The sequence below is a fragment of the Pleurodeles waltl genome, chromosome 2_2 (assembly GCF_031143425.1).
Source record: "Pleurodeles waltl isolate 20211129_DDA chromosome 2_2, aPleWal1.hap1.20221129, whole genome shotgun sequence".
Lineage (NCBI taxonomy): Eukaryota > Metazoa > Chordata > Amphibia > Caudata > Salamandridae > Pleurodeles > Pleurodeles waltl.
The window spans coordinates 259,543,153-259,565,176 of record NC_090439.1 but is presented as its reverse complement, the minus strand read 5'-3'; the positions used below and the strand labels follow the sequence as shown (position 1 = coordinate 259,565,176).

At 44.5% G+C, this 22,024-nt stretch overlaps 1 protein-coding gene across 1 annotated transcript in view; it reads right to left on the bottom strand.

The window, feature by feature from the left end:
* MTRR (5-methyltetrahydrofolate-homocysteine methyltransferase reductase) overlaps positions 1-22,024 on the bottom strand; it is a 543,648-nt gene that overhangs the window by 275,571 nt on the left and 246,053 nt on the right. The window contains exon 9 of the mRNA XM_069219713.1: positions 19,172-19,352. Coding sequence (XP_069075814.1) covers positions 19,172-19,352 — 181 coding nt within the window. The remainder of the gene's footprint in view (positions 1-19,171; positions 19,353-22,024) is intronic.

The window sequence follows — 22,024 nt, the reverse complement described above, 5'->3', positions numbered from 1 at the left end:
TAGAAGGAGACGTTGAGCGCACAATAGACACAATTTTTGGGGATTGAGTCATAAACATATATGCATTTTGCTGGCCGAACAATATTGGCCACCTGAATTTGTCTGTACTTGCCCATATGGGGAAGATGTTATTAAACCTTGTTCCTGAGGAGCTCGCAGAATCCTACGCAATCGATTGGGCATTCGTGCAGCGTTATATCGCAATCACGTGGGATGGGACAAAGATTCCCCCTACCATGTAATCCTTATTAAAAATCAACCCCAACCTCAACCGCAATATCCAATAAAACATGATGCTAAAGCACCCGTGAGGGAAATCCTCATACAACTGGAGTACCAGGGCGTAAGAGAACCCTGTGGCTCACCAATGAATAATCTATTATTCCCAGTAGCTAAACCGGACCATTCGTACAGAATAGTCTTAGACTACAGACATTTAAACAGTCATACTCGCACATATGCTATACAAAACTCACATAGCACAGCACTTATGAACAACATAGTGCGCAAAAAATTCAAACCAACACTGGACATTCCAATGGTTTCTTCTGCCAAAATATAGCGCCTGAGAGTAAAAACTTAACAAGTTTCAGCGCACTAGGCTCCCAGAAAAAAATTCTGTCCTTTACCCCAGGGGTACAAGAGCAGTCCAGGACTGTTTGCAGCTCGAGTGACTTCAATACTGCACGACAATGACCCTGAAGCATTGTCCTACGTAGATGATATCTATCTCACGGATGGTGAATTACTGCAACATTTAAGACGGGTAGCCTGCATTGTTGTAGGATTTACTGAGTTCAGCTATAATGAAAATGTCACTTACCCAGTGTACATCTGTTCGTGGCATCAGTCGCAGTAGATTTGCATGTTTTGCAATAGCTCGCCATCTGGTGTTGGGCCGGAGTGTTACAAGTTGTTTTTCTTCGAAGAAGTCTTTCGAGTCACGGGACCGAGTGACTCCTCCTTTTGTCTCCATTGCGCATGGGCGTCGACTCCATCTTCGATTGTTTTTCCCCGCAGAGGGTGAGGTAGGAGTTGAATTGTAGTAATAGTGCCCATGCAATGGAGTGACTAAGTATGCACCTATTTAAGGTTGAGATGATACATATATAAATAGTTGAAGGTAACTTCCAAACTGCTACAGGCTCCCGGGGAGGCGGGTGGGCACATGCGAATCTACTGCGACTGATGCCACGAACAGATGTACACTGGGTAAGTGACATTTTCAGTTCGATGGCATCTGTCGCTGTAGATACGCATGTTTTGCATAGACTAGTAAGCAGTTATCTCCCCAAAAGCGGTGGATCAGCCTGTAGGAGTGGAAGTAGTCTGAAATAATGTTCTTAATACGGCTTGACCTACTGTGGCTTGTTGTGCGGATAACACGTCTACACAGTAGTGCTTGGTGAATGTGTGAGGCGTAGACCATGTGGCTGCCTTACATCTTTCTTGCATTGGGATGTTTCCTAGAAAGGCCATGGTAGCACCTTTCTTTCTGGTTGAGTGTGCCCTTGGTGTAATGGGCAGCTGTCGTTTAGCTTTAAGGTAGCAGAATTGGATGCATTTAACTATCCATCTGGCTATACCTTGTTTTGATATTGGGTTTCCTGCATGAGGTTTTTGAAATGCAATAAATAGTTGTTTAGTCTTTCTGATGTTTTTTGTTCTGTCAATGTAATACATCAATGCTCTTTTGACATCTAATGTATGTAGTGCCCTTTCAGCTACGGTATCTGGCTGTGGAAAGAACACTGGAAGTTCCACTGTTTGATTTAGATGGAACGGTGAAATAACCTTTGGCAAAAATTTAGGATTGGTCCTTAGGACGACCTTATTTTTGTGTAGTTGTATAAAAGGTTCCTGTATTGTAAACGCCTGAATCTCGCTTACTCTTCTTAGGGAAGTAATGGCGATGAGAAATGCCACCTTCCAGGTTAGGAACTGTATTTCGCAGGAGTGCATGGGTTCAAAAGGTGGACCCATAAGTCTAGTTAGGACAACATTTAGGTTCCATGAAGGAACAGGTGGTGTTCTTGGTGGTATAATTCTTCTAAGGCCCTCCATGAATGCTTTAATGACTGGTATCTTATATAGGGAAGTTGAATAGGTAGTCTGCAGGTATGCAGATATTGCTGCAAGGTGTATTTTAATGGAAGAGAAAGCCAGGTTAGATTTTTGTAAGTGAAGCAAGTAACCCACTACATGTTCTGGAGTTGTGTGTAATGGTTGTATTTGATTAATATGGCAGTAGCAAACAAACCTCTTCCATTTACTTGCATAGCAGTACCTGGTGGATGGCCTTCTGGCTTGTTTTATGACTTCCATACATTCTTGGGTAAGTTGTAAGTGCCCGAATTCTAGGATTTCAGGAGCCAGATTGCTAGAATCAGCGATGCTGGATCTGGGTGTCTGATCTTTTGGTTGTGCTGTGTCAACAGATCTGGCCTGTTGGGCAATTTGATGCAGGGTACTACTGATAGGTCTAGCAGCGTTGTGTACCAGGGTTGCCTTGCCCAAGTTGGTGCTATTAATATGAGTTTGAGTTTGTTTTGACTGAGTTTGTTTACCAGGTAAGGAAGGAGAGGGAGAGGAGGAAAAGCGTAAGCAAATATCCCTGACCAGTTCATCCATAGGGCATTGCCTTGGGACTGTTTGTGTGGGTATCTGGATGCGAAGTTTTGGCATTTTGCGTTCTCCTTTGTCGCAAACAAGTCTATCTGAGGTGTTCCCCAGAGTTTGAAATAAGTGTTCAGAATTTGGGGGTGAATTTCCCATTCGTGGACCTGTTGGTGATCTCGAGAGAGATTGTCTGCGAGTTGATTTTGGATCCCTGGTATAAATTGTGCTATTAGGCGAATTTGGTTGTGAATTGCCCAACGCCAAATCTTTTGTGCTAGCAGGCTTAACTGCGTGGAGTGCGTCCCCCCTTGCTTGTTTAGATAATACATTGTTGTCATGTTGTCTGTTTTGACAAGAATGTATTTGTGAACTATTATTGGTTGGAAAGCTTTTAGTGCTTGAAAAACTGCTAGAAGTTCTAGGTGATTTATATGCAGTTTTGTTTGATGTACGTTCCATTGTCCTTGTATGCTGTGTTGATCGAGGTGTGCTCCCCACCCTGTCATGGAAGCATCTGTTGTTATTACGTATTGTGGCACTGGGTCTTGGAAAGGCCGCCCTTTGTTTAAATTTATGTTGTTCCACCACAGAAGCGAGAGGTAAGTTTGGCGGTCTATTAACACCAGATCTAGAAGGTGACCCTGTGCTTGTGACCATTGTGATGCTAGGCACTGTTGTAAGGGCCTCATGTGCAGTCTTGCGTTTGGGACAATGGCTATGCATGAAGACATCATGCCTAGGAGTTGTAGTACCATCTTTGCTTGTATCCTTTGTGTTGGATACATGCGTTGTATGATGGTGTTGAAATTTTGAATTCTTGGGGGACTTGGAGTGGCTACTCCTTTTGATGTGTCTATTATGGCTCCCAGGTATTGTTGTACCTTGCGCGGCAGAATTTTGGATTTTGTGAAATTGACGGTGAACCCTAGTTTGAAGAGGGTTTGTATGATATGATTTGTGTGATTTGAGCACTCTATTAACGAATGGGCCTTGATTAGCCAGTCGTCTAGATATGGGAACACATGTATTTGCTGCCTTCTTATGTGTGCAGCGACTACCGCTAGACATTTGGTAAAGGCTCTTGGTGCGGTTGTTAATCCGAAAGGCAGTACCTTGAATTGGTAATGTATTCCCTTGAATACAAACCTTAGGTATTTCCTGTGCGATGGGTGTATTGGTATATGGAAATAAGCATCCTTGAGGTCTAAAGTTGCCATGTAGTCATGTAGTTTTAGCAATGGCAATACTTCTTGTAGTGTGACCATGTGAAAGTGGTCTGATTTGATGAAAGTGTTCACTACTCTGAGGTCTAGGATTGGTCTCAGCGTTTTGTCCTTCTTTGGTATCAGAAAGTACAGTGAGTAAACTCCTGTGTTTATTTGTGTGTTTGGCACTAATTCGATTGCATTCTTTTGCAATAGTGCCTGCACTTCTATCTCCAGGAGATTGGAATGGTGTGTTGTCAAATTTTGTGCTTTTGGTGGTATGTTTGGAGGGAATTGTAGAAATTCTATGCAATAACCATGTTGGATAATTGCTAGAACCCAAGTGTCTGTAGTGATTTCCTCCCATGCTTTGTAATAATGACTTATTCTTCCCCCCACTGGTGTTGTGTGGAGGGGGTGAGTGACATGTGAGTCACTGTTTAGTAGTAGGGGTTTTGGGGCTCTGAAATCTTCCTCTATTCCTAGGGAATTGCCCTCCTCTATATTGTCCCCGAAAACCTCCTCTATACTGTCCCTGGTAACTGGACGGTGTTGCTTGTAAGGTGCTGGCTTGTGTGCTCTGACCCCGAAACCCCCCTCGAAAGGGTGTTTTACGGAATGTGCTGTAATTGCCTCTGCTCTGCGGGGAGTAGAGTGCGCCCATGGCTTTAGCAGTGTCCGTATCTTTTTTGAGTTTCTCAATCGCTGTGTCCACTTCTGGACCGAACAGTTCTTTTTCGTTAAAAGGCATATTGAGAACTGCTTGTTGAATCTCTGGTTTAAATCCAGACGTTCGGAGCCATGCATGCCTTCTGATAGTTACAGATGTATTAATTGTCCGTGCAGCTGTATCTGCAGCGTCCATGGAGGAGCGGATCTGGTTGTTGGAAATGGTCTGTCCCTCCTCAACCACTTGTTTTGCCCTATTTTGTAAGTCCTTGGGCAGATGTTCAATGAGATGTTGCATCTCATCCCAGTGGGCTCTGTCATAGCGCGCAAGTAGTGCCTGGGAGTTCGCAATGCGCCACTGGTTTGCAGCTTGTGCTGCGACTCTCTTACCAGCTGCATCGAACTTGCGGCTTTCTTTATCTGGGGGTGGTGCATCTCCAGATGTGTGGGAGTTGGCCCTTTTCCTAGCTGCTCCTACAACGACAGAGTCTGGTGGCAGCTGTGTAGTGATGAAAACCGGGTCTGTAGGAGGCGCCTTATACTTTTTTTCCACCCTTGGTGTGATAGCCGTACTTTTGACCGGCTCCTTAAAGATTTCTTTTGCGTGCCGGAGCATACCAGGGAGCATAGGCAGGCTTTGGTATGAGCTGTGGGTGGAGGAGAGTGAGTTGAATAAAAAATCATGCTAGACCTGTTCTGAGTGGAGGCTTACGTTGTGAAATTGTGCTGCTCTAGCCACCACTTGAGAATACGCGGTGCTGTCCTCTGGTGGAGATGGCTTCGTAGGGTATGCCTCCGGACTGTTATCTGACACTGGGGCGTCGTATAGGTCCCATGCGTCTTGATCTTGGTCACCCTGGCTTATGGTGGTGTGAGCTGGGGAGTGTGATGGAGTTTGTGCTGGTGAGACGTTAATCACGGGCAGAGGAGAGGGTGGTGGGGTAACTCTTTTCACCACTTTTGGTTGTGGTGTCTGTTCAGTTTGGAACTCCAACCTTCTCTTTCTTCTAATGGGGGGAAGGGTGCTTATTTTTCCTGTCCCCTGCTGTATGAAAATACGCTTTTGCGTATGGTCCACATCAGTTGATTGTAGCTCTTCCTCAAACCTATGCTTTTGCATTTGGGAGGTTAGCGAGTGCTCTTCTGTATAAGAGCCTGAAGCTGGGTCGCTTGCAGTTTGTTTCGGCACCGAAACCCTGTCTGCGTGTTTTTTCGGCTCCGAGGTGACTTTTTTCTTTTTCGGGGCCGAAACCTCTCGGCGTCGATCTTCTTCGGTGCCGCTGTCTCGGCGTCGAGCCGTGTCCACACCGGCATCTCGGTGTTGAGGCTTGTCTCCAGCACTTTCTCGGTCCCGAGAAGGCTGCGTGCCGGTGTCTCGACCGGAGTCGGACGATCTCGGCACTGTTTGGGCCTTTTTCGGTGCCGACGGTCGGTCACCGAATTTATGGGTGGAGCCATGGCCTGATGGCAGTGGCGTCCCCTGGGCCTTGTAAATTTTCCTCTGTGTGGTTTTCGACGTCTTACTCACGGTTTGTGTATCGTCGAATCCTTCGGAGTCTGAGTCTTGGATCGAGAAGGTACCTTCCTCTTCTTGTTCCTCGAACTCTCGGTGGGCTGTCGGCGCGGACGCCATCTGAAGTCTTCTGGCTCGACGGTCTCGGAGTGTTTTTCGGGACCGGAACGCACGACAGGCCTCGCAGGTGTCTTCACTGTGCTCAGGTGACAGGCACAGGTTACAGACCAAGTGTTGGTCTCTATAGGGGTATTTATTGTGGCATTTGGGGCAGAAACGGAACGGGGTCCGTTCCATCGGCGTTCTTCAGCACGCGGTCGGGCCGACCAGGCCCCGACGGGGGATCGAAAAACTACCCCGAAGGGCACCGGAGCTCTTCGATCTTCGATGCGGTGTTGAATCTAACTACGCCGATCCCGAAAGCAACAATACCGACGAAAATCTTCCGAAATTAGCTATCTTTCCGTTCCAAAACTCGGAGCGACAGGAACACGTCCGAACCCGATGGCGGAAAAAAAACAATCGAAGATGGAGTCGACGCCCATGCGCAATGGAGACAAAAGGAGGAGTCACTCGGTCCCGTGACTCGAAAGACTTCTTCGAAGAAAAACAACTTGTAACACTCCGGCCCAACACCAGATGGCGAGCTATTGCAAAACATGCGTATCTACAGCAACAGATGCCATCGAACATTCAGTTTTGAAAAAACAAAAATAGCCTTCCTTAGTGTCCGGTTTCTGAGATGTGAGCTATCAAGTGAAGGAAAGAGTCTAGCGCCACAATTCTTGGAAGAATGCGCACAGTTGCAACCCCCAAATACAATTAAAAAACTCCAATCCCTATTGTGTTTCCTATATTTTGGCAGAACTTACATTCCTGATTATGCATCATGCATAAAACCATTATATGACTTGATAAGTCCTGACTTTTCAAGAAAGTTTTGGACAGTTGAACACACATGCATACTCAGAGCTTTGCAAACAGATATGTTTGCAGCACAACATTTACACACGGGGGACAACAAAACACATCTGGTCATCAGAGTAATTGCTGGTGTCATTGGTTTCACCTATGTAACTTTCAATGAGAGTGAGACTGTCCTGATAGCATACAAATCACATTTGTACTCAGCAGCAGAACAACGCTTTGCTCTCACTCAGAAAATTCTCACTGCTGTTCAGATGGCTGTCATTAAAGAAAGACCTCTAGCCCAAGGCAAACGCATTATTGTCGTTTCTCCAATTCCAGCCCTGGAGGCGGTTACCCAAGCCAGTGTTCCAAATGCTAACACATCCACATTGGATTTAATGGGCAACGCCTTTGAAAGCCACTGATGTAGGCAATATTTTTGACCCCAAATTACAAACTCAAGAATTTTTGCAGCATGAACTAGAATACACAGATCCAGCAAATACATTGCCTATTGATCAGTATCAAAGAGTCATTTACACTGAAGGCTCAGCACAACCTGCAGTAGACACAAAACATCAATACTCCAAATACATGGAGGATAATACATTTTGTCCCCAGCATACATTCACACAAACCCTAGGGGATTGCACAGCACAACTAGCAGAGCTCAAGGCTCTGGTGATGGCACTGGAACATACGGATCCTACACAGTTAACACTGATTGATTGTGATTCGTACTAATGTGTCCAGTCCTTCAATGAATACCTGCATTACTGGCGCCAGAATGGATTCAGAGATTCTAAAGGCATTACCATTAAACACATACTACTGTGGGGGAAAGTAGCGGATCTGAAGGAAATGTCCATGGTGTACATACACTTGGGCACCAGCACGTTGGAATACACGTTGCTGTAAATAGACTGCCTGATGAAGCCGCAAAGTCAGCAGTAGCTACGGCCACAGATGCTGTAGTAACCCATTCAGGAACTAAATCGGACGATGACATAGGGGCTGCCGTGAAAGTTACGACTGAAGGTACGCCCTATCCAAAAGCATTTCCTGCTAAATATCCCTACCGAATGGGAGGCTGCCTAGACGCTGGAGTAAAAATACCCGGCATAGGGGTTCGAGTAGTTCCCAACAAAGACATAAGATCAGAGTTGATTAAAGCAGCGCATGAGGGGGTAGCATCTGCCCATGCTGGTGTGGCAGCTACAATATCATTGTTGCAAGCATGTTGTTGGTGGCCAGGTTTATACGAACAGGCCAAGTAGTATGTCCTTTGCTGTGACATCTGCCAAAAAACTAAGGTTTCCACAGCCAAATACCCACTGCACCCCTCCTAATTTCCAACAAACCTTTACAATGTGTGTACCTGGACCATTGTGGTCCCGTAACACTGGATAGTGCATACAAATACATTTTAGTCGAAGCTGACTCTTGCTCCAGATTTCTATGGGTGTGGCCACAACGCTCAGCTAACACTCTGACTGTTATTAAAGATTTGCGAGTCTTTATCGGTACATATGCAGTTGCGGCTTTCCACTCAGACCAGGGCACTGCTTTCGCCTCAAGGGCATTCAGGAACGCCATGGCTTCGTTAGGGGTCCAACTTGAATTACTTGTCTCAATTTCATGCCAAGGGAAATAGACTAAACCATGATTTAAAGCAGTCCTTAACAGCCAGATTCTTAGGTACGGGTCATAGTTGGCTTAATCACCTGTATGGAGTCCAGAGAGCACTTAGCAATCTGCCTAGAAGGTCCCTGGGGGTCATACTTCATATGAGTGCCTGTTCAGAACTCGAATGTATGTTCCAGATCTTCATGGTTCTGGCGTGGAGGCGGCAGAAACACCCTTTGACATAAATGAACGTGTACCTGTCTTGCAGGAATTACAACAGTTCCGCGACGACAACGCTTCTGCCAGTGCTGCCTCCACAGGAATTAAGGATGTGCCATTAACACCTACCGGCTGGATTCCTATAGTTGGGGATCTGGTACGTGAAAAGGTTGCTGTGAAAAGGGGTTTGGTCCTTCTTATCGTACACCGGTCCCGGTCTTGGGAAACACGGTACCAGAACTGTCATTCTACCACCGTTTGCTGGTGCTAAAAAAAATCGCTTTGTATCTATTGACAATGTCAAATTACACCAAGTGGCTTATCCTGCACAGCAGACCAAGAGGAACAGCCAGTAGTTCCTGAATCCCTCTCACTACTGGTCAGGTCTCTCTACAAGTTGTGAGCAGCAACACTGACACCTGTCTGAGCTTGGGGAGGGTGGAAAATGATCTTGCATTAGTTCCACTAACATCTGTTTCAACAAACAATACAGAAATATCAGATCGATTCAACACAACTTTAACACAGACGGATGGCGTCATTTATTCTGAACCACTGCGGGAAACGCCTACCAGTTCTCCACCTACACACACAGCTCCAGCCTTTGCACGAACTGCTTCTGGATACTTTGTCGACGTCAACGACGACTTCTCTGACTCGTTTGCCTCGTCTACATCTGAACTTTTAAAAACATGTAGCTGATAAATTGGCTTAAAACAAATTATGTTATATTCCGATGGAACTATCCATGGCATTTTTCGACTGCACTAGCTTTCCTCCTTTGGATTGGGTTTGTTATAACATTCTTTTTATTAATACATGGTCATTTTCTTGCTGAAAGATCAACAGTTGAACTGGTGGATGAGGTTCTAAAACCCAATTTTTCTTCTCACAAGTTCCGCAGAGACTTGTCCTTTGTGAACATTTCTGCTTTACCAATTCCTGATGGGATTGCCTGGGATAAAGTAACATTTGATATATACAGCCCAAGGGAGGTCATTCAAATACCATGTGGGTTTAAACTTTCAATGAACGATGCAACAATACCCGGAGCTGTTTCTGATGACTGGGATGTGAAAACAGTTTATTCTATGATGACTGAGTTACAGTATTATACTGTATTTGAAAGTGAAGATGTGTATCGATCTAAAGAAAATTATGGTGATATGTTTTGCTATAATTATTATGGGCACCATTTCATTCACAGAGCAAGTACCCCAAAGACAATTTTTAATTACACACAATGGGAACATTGTCCAACTCCACCATAGGGAGTTCTAAAACATATTCTGAAAAGTTTGCATATTTTTCTGGGCACAATATTAAAAATGCTGAGTCATATTATTTTAAATTGCCATCAATGGAAAATGTACATATATTATTGACAGATACAAAATGTATTTAAACGGATTCCTTGGTTTCTCTGTTGACTATAGAAGGCTATGAACATTGGCTGAAGTCGGTTGACTTGAAAAGTGTGTGGGGAACATGAAATTGGCAAATAAGGGGGAAGGAAACTTTATTTAGAGCATGCCTGATACCTGTTCAAATTATATTGTTAAATGAAACTGTACATCAAACAAATTGTTTAGGCTTAGCAAAGATTAAGGAATTGAATGCAGCCAGTATTCCTGCTCCTACAACATTTCACAAATGGCAAAAATATATAACTGCAACTAAGATAAGCTCGATGAATGGGTGCAGAATGGTACGTTTAATGCTTCATTGTCACGTCCTGGCAGGTGGTTGTAGTGGCCAATAGATACCAATGGGTGTCATAAATGTTTTATAAACTTGACGGGGGTTTAGAACCAGTAGGCCAGACCCTAGCTACATATCATCCGAACATGCGGGTATAGTAACAACATACAGTGTAGGGAAACTATGCCAGCAATGTTTGAAGAGTTCCTCACTAGATGCGGTTAGGGACAACCTCAGTCTCCTGTCAAACAGCACTGACTTACAGGACTTTGGCCCTCATTACGACTTTGGCAGTCTTACTAGAAGATCGCCAAAGCCGCGGGCCCCACTATACCGCCAGTGCTGGTGGTATATGTGGCTCCTTATTATGACTTTCAAAAAAGTGTTTCCGTCTGCTGGCCCAGCGGAAAAGTCACATACACATTGAAGCCGGGTCATAATAGAGTCGGCGGCAATGTTGATATGCGGCGGGTGCAGCAGCACCCATTGCGCATTTCACTGCCTGAAATTCGGGCAATGAAATGAACGATGGGGCTGTGCCTGGGGGCCCCTGCACTGCCCATGCTAAGTGCATGGGCAGTGCAGGGGCACCCGAGTCCCCCTTACCGCTAGCCTTTCCATGGCGGTAACCAGGCTGGCGATTGGGGACTCATAATCCCCAGGGAAGTGGTACTTGCACCGCTTCCCTGGGTATGTTGGAGGGGCCGGCTGTATGGCAGTGGCTAATGCGCCACGGTCATAATCCACTGACGGTACACCGCCAGCCTGTTGGCGTTGTTACCGCCAGCTTACCGCCGGCCGCCAGGGTCATAATGAGGCCCTTACTGTGAGGCCCCAGAAAACAAAGCAGAAAGCTCATCTTATATGAAGTATATAATGAAATTTTGAAGCTTTCTAAAAAAAAAGCTGCTGCCCAGTTAAGGCAAATAGTTCAGGAAATCTTACAGAAAGCATTAACTGTTGTAGATAATGGAATTAATACCCAGTCCAACCGGATATACACCTAAATAACATTGTCTTTTCTGCAATAGACATAATACAAAGTGATAAATCTTCTTTACAACATGGACAAAGTCAACTAAGGTCCATTATGCAGTTGGGTTGGACACTTGAAACACTGAAAGCAGGCTGCGCTCCCTGGCACCACGTTAGTGCAAGGGATATTTTTCAACATTTGACTTAACACGACAACAACACTAATGGCTAAGAAAGAAGCGACTTATGTCATGTTGAACATCGAAAAGTTCGAAAAGTTGCCTTTTACTGTGGCTAAAATACCATCGGCTGAATGGGTAATACACGGTGTCATTAATCTGCCTATTTCAACACTTCAATTCACATCCTGTTTAAAACACATTCCGGTAGGCAGATATGAAAGGCTAGGAGATAGTTATATCAATGAGGTGTGGGAGCTGTCCTTCTCATACAAATGTCTCAGTGGAATGAAAGAGGACTTTCTTAGCAGTAGTGAATGCGAGACTTCTGTCAGCCATTCGATGGTTTGTAAACAGCTGCCCTTACACTGGGTGTGTAACGCTTCAGCACCGAATTTAGCTTCTTATCTGAAGGGAGTTCCAGTCCCCATGATTAGACCTGCATTTCAGATGCTTTCAAATGGCAGCTTTGTTCTCCTCAATAGTGAAGAATGTTGTGGGATGTGAGCCAGAATAGTTTATGTTGTTTCAGTCTCTAAGATTGATATATGCTGCAGGAACGTACTTTTTCCTCCCACTAGACAAAAAGAGGGTAGCTGAAATCTGGCCCTATATTGCTACTTCAAATGTGAATTTTGACAAGTTGAGCAGAGTCAAGGCTTTATTGTTCCAAAAACATGTGGCGCTCACATCTGCACGCAAGACCTACGCACTTCAGGTGGCAAGGTCACCAGCTGAGATACACTCCCTTTTAAGTACAAACTTTCCAAGACATTTTGGTGAACCCGTGGGATGAATATTTAAAGCGTCCAGTACTACTGGAATCATAAATTTCTTTAAGGCTGTTGGTTCTTGTTTTGTTCACACCTTCTTCTCCATATTCGGTTTAATACCATCAGCCATCCACTCAATATTCTCCAGTATTTTGGGGGGATTTCCAATAATTTTGGCTATAATAGGTGGCATTTTGCTGTTGCTATTTTCTTTGCGCAATGGCTGTCCCGCCGCAACGAGAAGGAATGAAAGCGCTCCCACCAGCGCAGTTGTGTTGTGAACGCATGATGCAGTACTTCAGAGCAACACTCCTGGAGGAATTGGAGTGTGACTGGTCTCTGTCATTCAGACCGGTTTTGCATTGTGTGCAGCCTGTGTTTCGGTGCCTCTAGTGCTCATTTGAACGTGCACTGAACTTTTCTCTTTCTACGCAGCGCTTGCTTTCATTGGACGCTGATCTGTTGATGTTCTCACTGAGGGTTCATTACCGGACATGCGCGTTGAGGGTGTGTTGGCTACGAGAAGCTGCTTATGAGTTGCCCTTCCTGGAGAATGTGGCTTTGAACTCATTAGTGGGCACACCACGGAATGCTGCTGCCTTGGCTGAAGCTCAGACTATGGAACACAAATGCTCCTTGGTCCTTCTTGGCAATGCATTTCCTACTTTAGCACCTGCTGAAGTGGAAGATTTCCTGTCTTCAACTGTTTCGGATTCAATTGGCAACTTCCAAAATGACTCCGACTCTTGAAATTCAGCTTTATTCCGCCACAAGCTCATGTTTTAAATTCTCCTTTTATATACGCTCAAGTGTTCCTTTAACTTGTCATTATTGCCATTTTTTATATATATCTTAGGTTGAGTTTTAGTAGCTTTTAAACATTATTAGGCTTTGAACCTCCTTTAAAATGGCAAGGGGAGGGTGTTGTGTAGCCATTTTAGTTATAGCTTCATGCACGTTATTTTAGCACTGCCGCTGTGCACTATAACCTATATATATTTTATTCAGCTTTGTTTATTATTATTACAATAGCCACATTTGCGGTCTTGTTTTATTTCTCCCTATCTAGCTGTTCTTTGCTTAGGCCAGCACTAAGTTCTTAAACAAGACATTCTTGTTTACTCTGTGCTTCTCTCAAGGCCACAGTGTGATATGTTGCCGGTAAAATGTGGTAACGCTTTGTCTCTGGTATTCATAGAAATATACACATCCTTACGTAGGGGCACTTTCTCAGAACATCAGCTGTTTTATTATAAAAACACTTCTCTGTCCCATACACGTTAGAGGGAGATTCCAGCCAGATGACCACGACTGTATGCTAATTGCTGAAAGCTCCGCTACAGCTGCTTATGCAAACCTCAGGCCTTTGCTGAGGTATGGGGGATGATGTCTTCCCAGGGGAACCTGAAGGGCAGAACTAGAGCTTAACATGCTGTCCTCTAATATAGCCTAGGTAGGACAATATGGTAGCCTTATTTCTATGCTTTACTCTTCTTGTCACAATTTTAATCCTGTCATGCTTAATCATCCTGGTTATTGCACTACATGCTTCACTATCAAAGATGCAGTTGCTTTATTAAAACCTGATTGAAACATACACTGCCTCTGTTTGTCATTGTATATGTGAGACCAATGTAATTGAGAGAAACGGATGAGATATTAGTTACCACAATTTCCCGGAGTAATCAATTGTGTCATGCGCTCGGCTGCCCAATCATCCCTGCTCTTGTGCAGGGATGAGGCAATGCTAGTTAGCCGGAGCAAAACCCGGATTGGGGCGACAGGTGTCACCTGTAGTGGGTTAGACTCAGTCTCCCACACCGCAGTTGATTCTGCCGCTCAAATCCAGTAGTCTCATTAGAATAATGAGAGCCTACGCGACACGATGTCTTTGTCGATTCGTAGACACAGTAAGTGGACAGGGAAGCCATTTTAACTACATGTGCTGAACAACGGTCAGTACGAGTTCCCCAGCTACATGATGGCTTCCCTCAAGATAGGGATGTTTGGTATAAAAAATTGTTGGACATGGCCTTTCTGCAGGGTCACCCCCAAACATTTTGCGTTCCTCCTCTTTTCCTGATCTTATTTTTGCTGGCTTTAGGGCTCTGTGCATTTTACCACTGCTAATCAGTGCTAAAGTGCATGTGCTCTCTCCTTAAAACATGTTTACATTGGCTCATACCCATTGGCTTATTTAATTTACTTGTAAGTCTCTAGACAAGTGCACTACATGTGCTCAGGGCCTGTAAATTAAATGCTACTATTGGACTGCAGCACTTGTGCCACCCACACAAGTAGCCCCCTAACTATGTCTCAGGCCTGCCACTGCAGGGCCTGTGTATGCAGTTTCACTGCCACTTCGATTTGGCATTTAAAAGTAATTGCCAAGCCTTAAACTCCCCTTTTTCTACATATAAGTCACCCTTAAGGTAGACCCTATGTAGCCCATAGGGCAGGGTGCTATGTAAGGTAAAGGCAGGACATGAACATGTGTGTTCTATATGTCCTAGTAGTGTAAAACTTCTAAATTCGTTATACACTGCTGCGAGACCTGCTTCTTTCGTAGGATAGCATTAGGGCTGCCATCATATACTGTTTGAGTGGTAGATTCTGATCTGAAAGGAGTAACCTGGTCATATGTAGTATGGCCAGAATGGTAATAGAAAATCCTGCTTATTGGTGAAGTTGGATTTAATATTGCTATTCTCGAAATGCCACTTTTAGAAAGTGAGCATTTCTTTTCACTTAAATCCTTCTGTGCCTTACAATCCACGTTGGCTAGGTTAGTTGACAGCTCCCTTGTGAACTTCATTCAGACAACCCCAAACATAGGACGCTCAGTCACACCTGCACACATCTGCATACTGAATGGGTCTTCCTGGGCTGAGAGGGTGGAGGACCTGACCCTTACATTTGAAAGGACAGTGGCATTACCCCACACAATGGACTGCCAAACCCCCTACTGGGACCCTGGCAGACAGAATGGAACTGAAAGTGGACCTGTTGCACTTCAAAGCCACTCTTCGAAGTCTCCCCCACTTCAAAGGCACATTTGGGTATTTAAACAGAGCCTCTGATCCTACCACCTCAAGCACTTCTGGACAAGATACCACAGTTGAAGAAACTCTGAACCAGACCCTGCAACCTGCCAAGAGGAACTGCCGGGAGGCCCAAAGGACTCACCTGACTGCTTTTCTGCAAAGCACTGCTGCCCTGCTAACTTGCTGCCTTCCGGCTCTGCTGAGAAGTGCTCTCCAAGGGCCTGAATAGAGCTTGCCTACTGTTCCTTGAGGTCTCAGGACCAATAAGACTTTCTCCTGCAAAGAACTCCTTGTGCAGTGAACATTAGACGCACAGCCTGCAAGAAACGACGCACATCCTGCACCACAGTGAGAAAATCACTGCACGCCAAACCGGAGCGACGCAGCCAAGCTCCCCGAGAGGAGATTGAAGCAGCGCCAGCGTTGCGACCGGAACTTCGACGCACGGTCCACTGGATCGATGCAAAGCTGAGCTGGAACAACGTAGCCTGACTTCCTGTGATAAGAATCGACGCAGCACCTGCCAAGAGTCAGAAATTTCCATGCATCGTCCACCAGATCGACGCAGCTCCTGTGACTTCATCCTGCACGCCCAGGATTTCTCTGCATCGTCCCAGGGGTGCCTGAAAACCCCGCAACCCAAAGAGGTTCCAAGTCCGCGTGCCAGAAATCAACGCAAAGCCTTCCCTGCACGTATAATTATTGACGAATCGTCTGTGTGCGCCCGGAGAAACCAACGCACATCTCCCCATTTTCCACGCATCTCCTCCTCTGAGGTCCCTTGCAGAGAATTTGAACGCAAACCAGGTACTTTGTGCTTGCAAGAGACACTTGTTGCTTATTAAAGACTAAAGACTCTTGTTATTCTTTGAAATGATATTTTAACTTGTACTTATCAAATCTTGATTGTTTTGACCTGCATTTAACCAGATAAATATTATATATTTTTCTAAACACTGTGTGGTGTATTTCTGAGGTGCTATACTGTGTTATTGCATGATTTATTGCACAAATACTTTACACATTGCCTTCTAAGTTAAGCCTGACTGCTCCGTGTCAAGCTACCAGAGGCTGGGCACAGGATAATGTGGATTGTGTTTTACTTACCCTGACTAGAGTGAGAGTCCTTGCTTGGATAGGGAGTAACCTGACTTCCAACCAAAGACCCGATTTCTAACAAACATCTTGAATTAATAAACCCTCAGTGAATTCAGTGATGGGTCTATTAATACCTGCACCCAGAGGGCACCTTGGAGGTCCCCTCTGAAAACCTACTCCAAAACTAGAGTGCTGACTGACTGGTCTAAACTAGCACAGGCACCCAAGACAGATTTCTGACCTCCTAAGGTGAGAGTAAGTGCTCTTAGAGGCCAGGAACAAAGCCTGCTCTGGGTGGAGATGTTATCACCTCTTTCAGGCAGGATGGACATTCCTGGGCGGTAAGCTTCAAATGACCAGTGGCCTTTGTTATGCGACCCACGTAGAAAACCACCCCCCTGTCCTGACCCCACTTCTTGGTGGCAAGACAGACAGCAAAATTAATAAGATTAGGTATGCCCACATCCTGCCAGACCTACCCCTAAGGTGGACCGGCTGGTGTGGACACCACTTTTCAAATTCCTCCATCTTGTTTTTGGAGGGAATTAGCATTCTAGGGTCAGGGTTATACCCACTTCAAAGCGGAAGTGGTCTTATAGAGTGTGTAGTCACTCTAAAGGTAGGCAACCCATTGGCTGCTAGCCGGCACTCCCTGTAATGCCCCTAAATTGAGTATGTAGGTGGCACGCCTGAACCCAAGAATTCAGATTCAACTGCTCAAGAGAAGAAGGACGAAAAAGAGTCACTGCCTGGCAAGAACAGCAGAAGAGCAATGGACATTTTGGAGTGAAACCCTGCTTGGCTGCACCTCTTAACAATCGCAACGGAGTGACCCATCCTGCAAAGTTGAAGAGCTAGCAAAGCCTCAGGTACTCTGTCAGCATCTTGCAAATTGCTGCCAGTCTCTCTTGAAGTAGAGGAGCTACTACCCTGCAGTCCACAGGCACAAAAAAGAAGAGTCCTGTCCATTGTATTGCAGCTCCCTGGCCTCGACCGACACCGCAGACAACCAAGAGGAGGGACCCATGCTCTGCAGGACCAAGACTGTGTCCCCACTGAATGTAACACCATCAGCACCAACCGGAGTCCTGCAGCACCAATCCCAGGGTACGGACGCCCTGAATCAAGCACCAACAGTAAGAGTCCATTCCAAATTCCCACTGTACCATGACCAACCAGCCGTCGCGGGATGTCAGCACCACTGAGATACGCTGCGTGAGTGGCCTAACAGTCATGATTTAGCCCTTGCCAGCTGTTGGCCCCTAACCGCAAAGAGCATCTTTGCGCACAGAGCCCAGGGGCCCTATCTCCTCTGCACCTGAGCTGCCCAGCCTGGATCCAGAAGAACCGGCAGTATCCCCTTACTCTAAGACTCCTTGGTACACAATCCCCGTTTAGGAGCTCTCGATCTTGTCCCCAAGCCCTCCTTTCTAGCCTGGTTCCAGGTAGCCAAGCTACATCCTCACAGCACCCTACTCCCGGTGGAATTCAGGGAGCTTCTGAGGAACTGCTCGTAGTACTTTGGACCTTGGGTCTCTACATCTCTAAACCCAAAAGGTGAACACCTGAAATCGGCTGTATTTACCTTTATGCATAATTGACTTTTCCTCCTGTAGGATTGCATTGTGTGTAAAGGCGCACTGGTTAGAGTTCTTTACTTACCTGTAAAAAAACGAAAGAAGTACTTACTCTTTTATGAAGTTCTTGGTGTAAAGACATATATTAAAAGAAGTGTTATTGTTCCAAATTGGTCTCGGATTTATTCTTTGAGTGTGTCTCACTTATTGCCCCTGTAAGTACAAAAAAAGATTTGCACTGTCTTCTGAAGCGTCTAACTGCTCGCCCACACTACCACAAAAGAGAGCGTTAGTATTACCTACTTTTGACTCTGTTGACCAATTGAGGATCCACTGGACTCTGCATGGTGTCGTTTTTTTAGGGCACCATATAGAGAGTCAGTCTTACAGCTTTAACTTTTTTTTTTCAAATAGATTTTATTCGGTGGACGTTTTAATTTTTAGAATTCAGTGAAATTCTACGTTTCATTGCTGTTGATGAATTATTTTAGGTGTGGACAGCCGATGACCCATGTCCTCTAGATTTTACACACTTTTGTATTACTGAATTTGTTTCACATTCTGTAAAAGAAAATATCAGAAATGTCCTAATAAAAAAACACACAGATTGGATTTCAAAAATCAATATTACAAATTGAGCAAAAAGGTTCAGCTTCCGACAAATTACTTAAAATGACAGAGAAACATTTATTGGGTGACACCTCGAATTACCAGTCACTGAATATGGCAAACATAAAACACGCAACAATGAAGTATCATTAAGTTGATGTAGCTCGGAAATATCGACCAGCTAGAGTGGCAGAAAAAAAAAAATAAACATCTGACTCGGATGACACAACATTTAAGCAATTTCCAACACTAGGATGAAAGAGGGGTTGCTGATAAGGGTAAAGTTTGGGGATTCTCTTTGTCTAAGATGAGTTTTTTCAGGAGCTGCGCAACTTCACTAAACCTAACGGCTAGGACGTTTGCTATTATTAGGGATGTTCGGCTGGCGTGGGTTAATACCTTTGGACTGTTCGTATATATTTTAATAATGCAATAATAATATTCACAGCACTTACCTAAGAGAAGGCTTAAGGGTGGTGTGCTACTTGGAAAAGCATGTAGGATGTCTAATAAGCAGACACTCGGGTCTCGTATGAATCGGTTGTAATCAGCAGCTCCTTGTTTGCTGCAGAGCTCTTGAAGTCTTCTCTTTTCTGTACCATTAGAAGTATATTCTAGAAGGGCTCGCACAAAGGCCTGGGTGACCAAAACAAGACAACAGCCTTTAGCAAGTTTAGGAACTTTATTTCAAAAGCAACAATGTGCATGTCGTTTTGTCTGAAATATGAAGGGTGAAAGATGCTCTTAAACCATTTCACTTCTGGGGAGTATTCGAACATATCTGTGTCGTAGTTTTTGTGCGAAAAGAGTCATTAGGTGGTTCAAGCATATATTCCCTCTCGGTTACTCATGGAAACTGTAAGTTTTTTCAAAATATATTAGGGCTACGTATTGCGGCAGACATACATCAGTATCTCATTGCAGCCTGGCGATATAATAGAAAATGTGGAGATATATTAATTTTTTCAAATAACTTCTTAATCAATATTTTGTTACATTTCTTAAATTTGCAAACATAAAACTAGGAGCGCTAAGTAAGGAACTGTTGCCCTGAATGCCAGGAGTCTGGAAATATCAAATGGGTGAGGGATTTTCTAGGGAACCTAATCAGTACAATCGATTATATAACATTAACAGAGAACACTAATTTGTGGCAGAATCATTGTTTATGGTGCATTATTTATTTGGTGACGAATGTCAAACTCAGACAATGTGCAAAAGATAAAAACTATATTTTCTGGTGCTGTACAGCCTGCGGAATCTATTGATACAGTCCAAACTGTTCTTGACCTGGCTAACTGGTCAGTAAAGTACACTAACCAATATATTTGTCACAGTATTAGTATTTCTTTTCCAAACATAATTAATCCCTTCTGTTTTCCTCATGTGCCAATGCTTGACTGACATTCGTATCATTCTGGGTCTCCCAAGTAAGAGGGTGTCAGACATATATGGGTTTTCTATTTGTTTAGGAGCCCACAAACGATAAACTGGGTAGAGTGCAATTGGGAAAATTAGAACGCACCTGACAGTGAAAAGCTGGTTCACTGCCTTGCTTTTTTGGTCGCAGGTATCAAGTCAGGTCTACACAGAAACAAATCATCTACTTTCACCATCTACTCATCAACTTAAAGTTTAAATCACTGGGGAGGTCTATTTCAAGACAGTAGGGGGACGTACTTAATCATTTTAATAACAATAGAGCATGAGTGTATCACCCAGGTCCTGAAAGAAATATAGCCAAAGGCACCCTGGCTCAACTAATCTAGGATGTATTCAATGATGTACGCTATTCAGATTTATTTTTCGCTTGAAGCAGGGTCTCTTATATTAATATAGATTCTGGAGTTTCACCCACAATCATGTGGTATGCTTCATCCTAGAATCTGCTTACAGCCAAGGACGCCTTGCCCCAGGCAAGCTCTTTGATGCTGTTTTAGAGAAGTTATACAAGTGTGGAATTAATTCACACTTAGGGGGCTGTGAAGTGGTTCACAGGAAGTGCACATCAGTTATGTAAGGACCAAGTTAAGGTACTACTGTAGCATGATAAAGGCAAAGGGAGCGGGAGGAAACAAATGTAAATTTCTGGAGACTTAAACAATGAGGACTGAATCGGAAACAAGAAAAAAGCCAAAGGAGTCATAAGGTACCTGTTGGAAAGTGGATAATTGATAAAGGCAGGTAAAGTACCTACCCTTAGCAACAGGCCACTAACCTCCACTTAGGTCCAGTTAGAGCTCGATAAATTAAACCTAGCTTATCCCTTGGAAGCTTGGCAACGAGCGACAAGCCTTAATTTAGGAGACAAGTGTGCAAAGCATTTAACAATCACAAAACAGTAAATAAGTAAAACACAAAACACAATAAAAACCCAACACCAATTTATCAAAATAGATTGTATATTTATCTTTAAAATGACACTGGAATGATTAAAATCGGATAAGGGGAACCGGGGATATGAATTTTAAAATAATTAATGTTTTCTAGCGCATAGAAGCAACTAGCGCTCAAAGGTTAAAGAAGGTCACACTGGAAAGGGACAAAGTTCAGAGTTCAGGCCACCCAAGCGGTATCACTGTCACACCTACTTTCAGAAGTGTTTCTTGATTCAAGAAAGTGGTCCACAGACCAGCCAAGGCTTCAGAGGCTCTGGTTTGCCTCTTGGGGTCTGGGACTACCACTCCCACAATGCACCTCTTCAACTTATAGAGTTGTTCCAAACGTCTCCAAACTTCTTGACATTCTTCCAGAGGCCCTTTTGGGTCCTTGAAGTGTCCACAGATTGATCCAAGGTTCCAAAAGCTCTGAGTTGCTTCTTGGGAGAATGCACCTGGTCAGTATCCTCAAATGGCCACTGGGCGCTGGTCAGCTGGGCTCTGCTTGCAGGACTTGATGCAGGGGACTCTGGGCACCTCCTTTGTACCTGTAGCAAACAGGGAGTACCTTCTTGAAGTAGTAGAAAACATGCAAAATCCTTTTAGTGGTGAAGCCCAATGTGCAGCTGGTGCAGTTCTTCAGAGTGCAGTGTCCAGGTGCAGAACAGGGGTCCAGCAGGGCAGGCCTTCTTCCTTGTCTTGTTCCAACATTGCTGAAAGTGATTTTTGGAGGTTAGATCTGGCTGAGCCCACCCACTGGTGTGGCTAAAAATCCTAAACACATCCCTCTCCTGGCCTCTCCTAATTTAATCAAGAGGACACCCAACTGCCTGGGGTTGCAGGATGTGTGGGAGGTCCTGAGCTGCTCCAAATGTCCTTCCCTGCCTTTGAAGACCAATTCGGCTGCTCTCCCCCCATCCTGTTTCACCA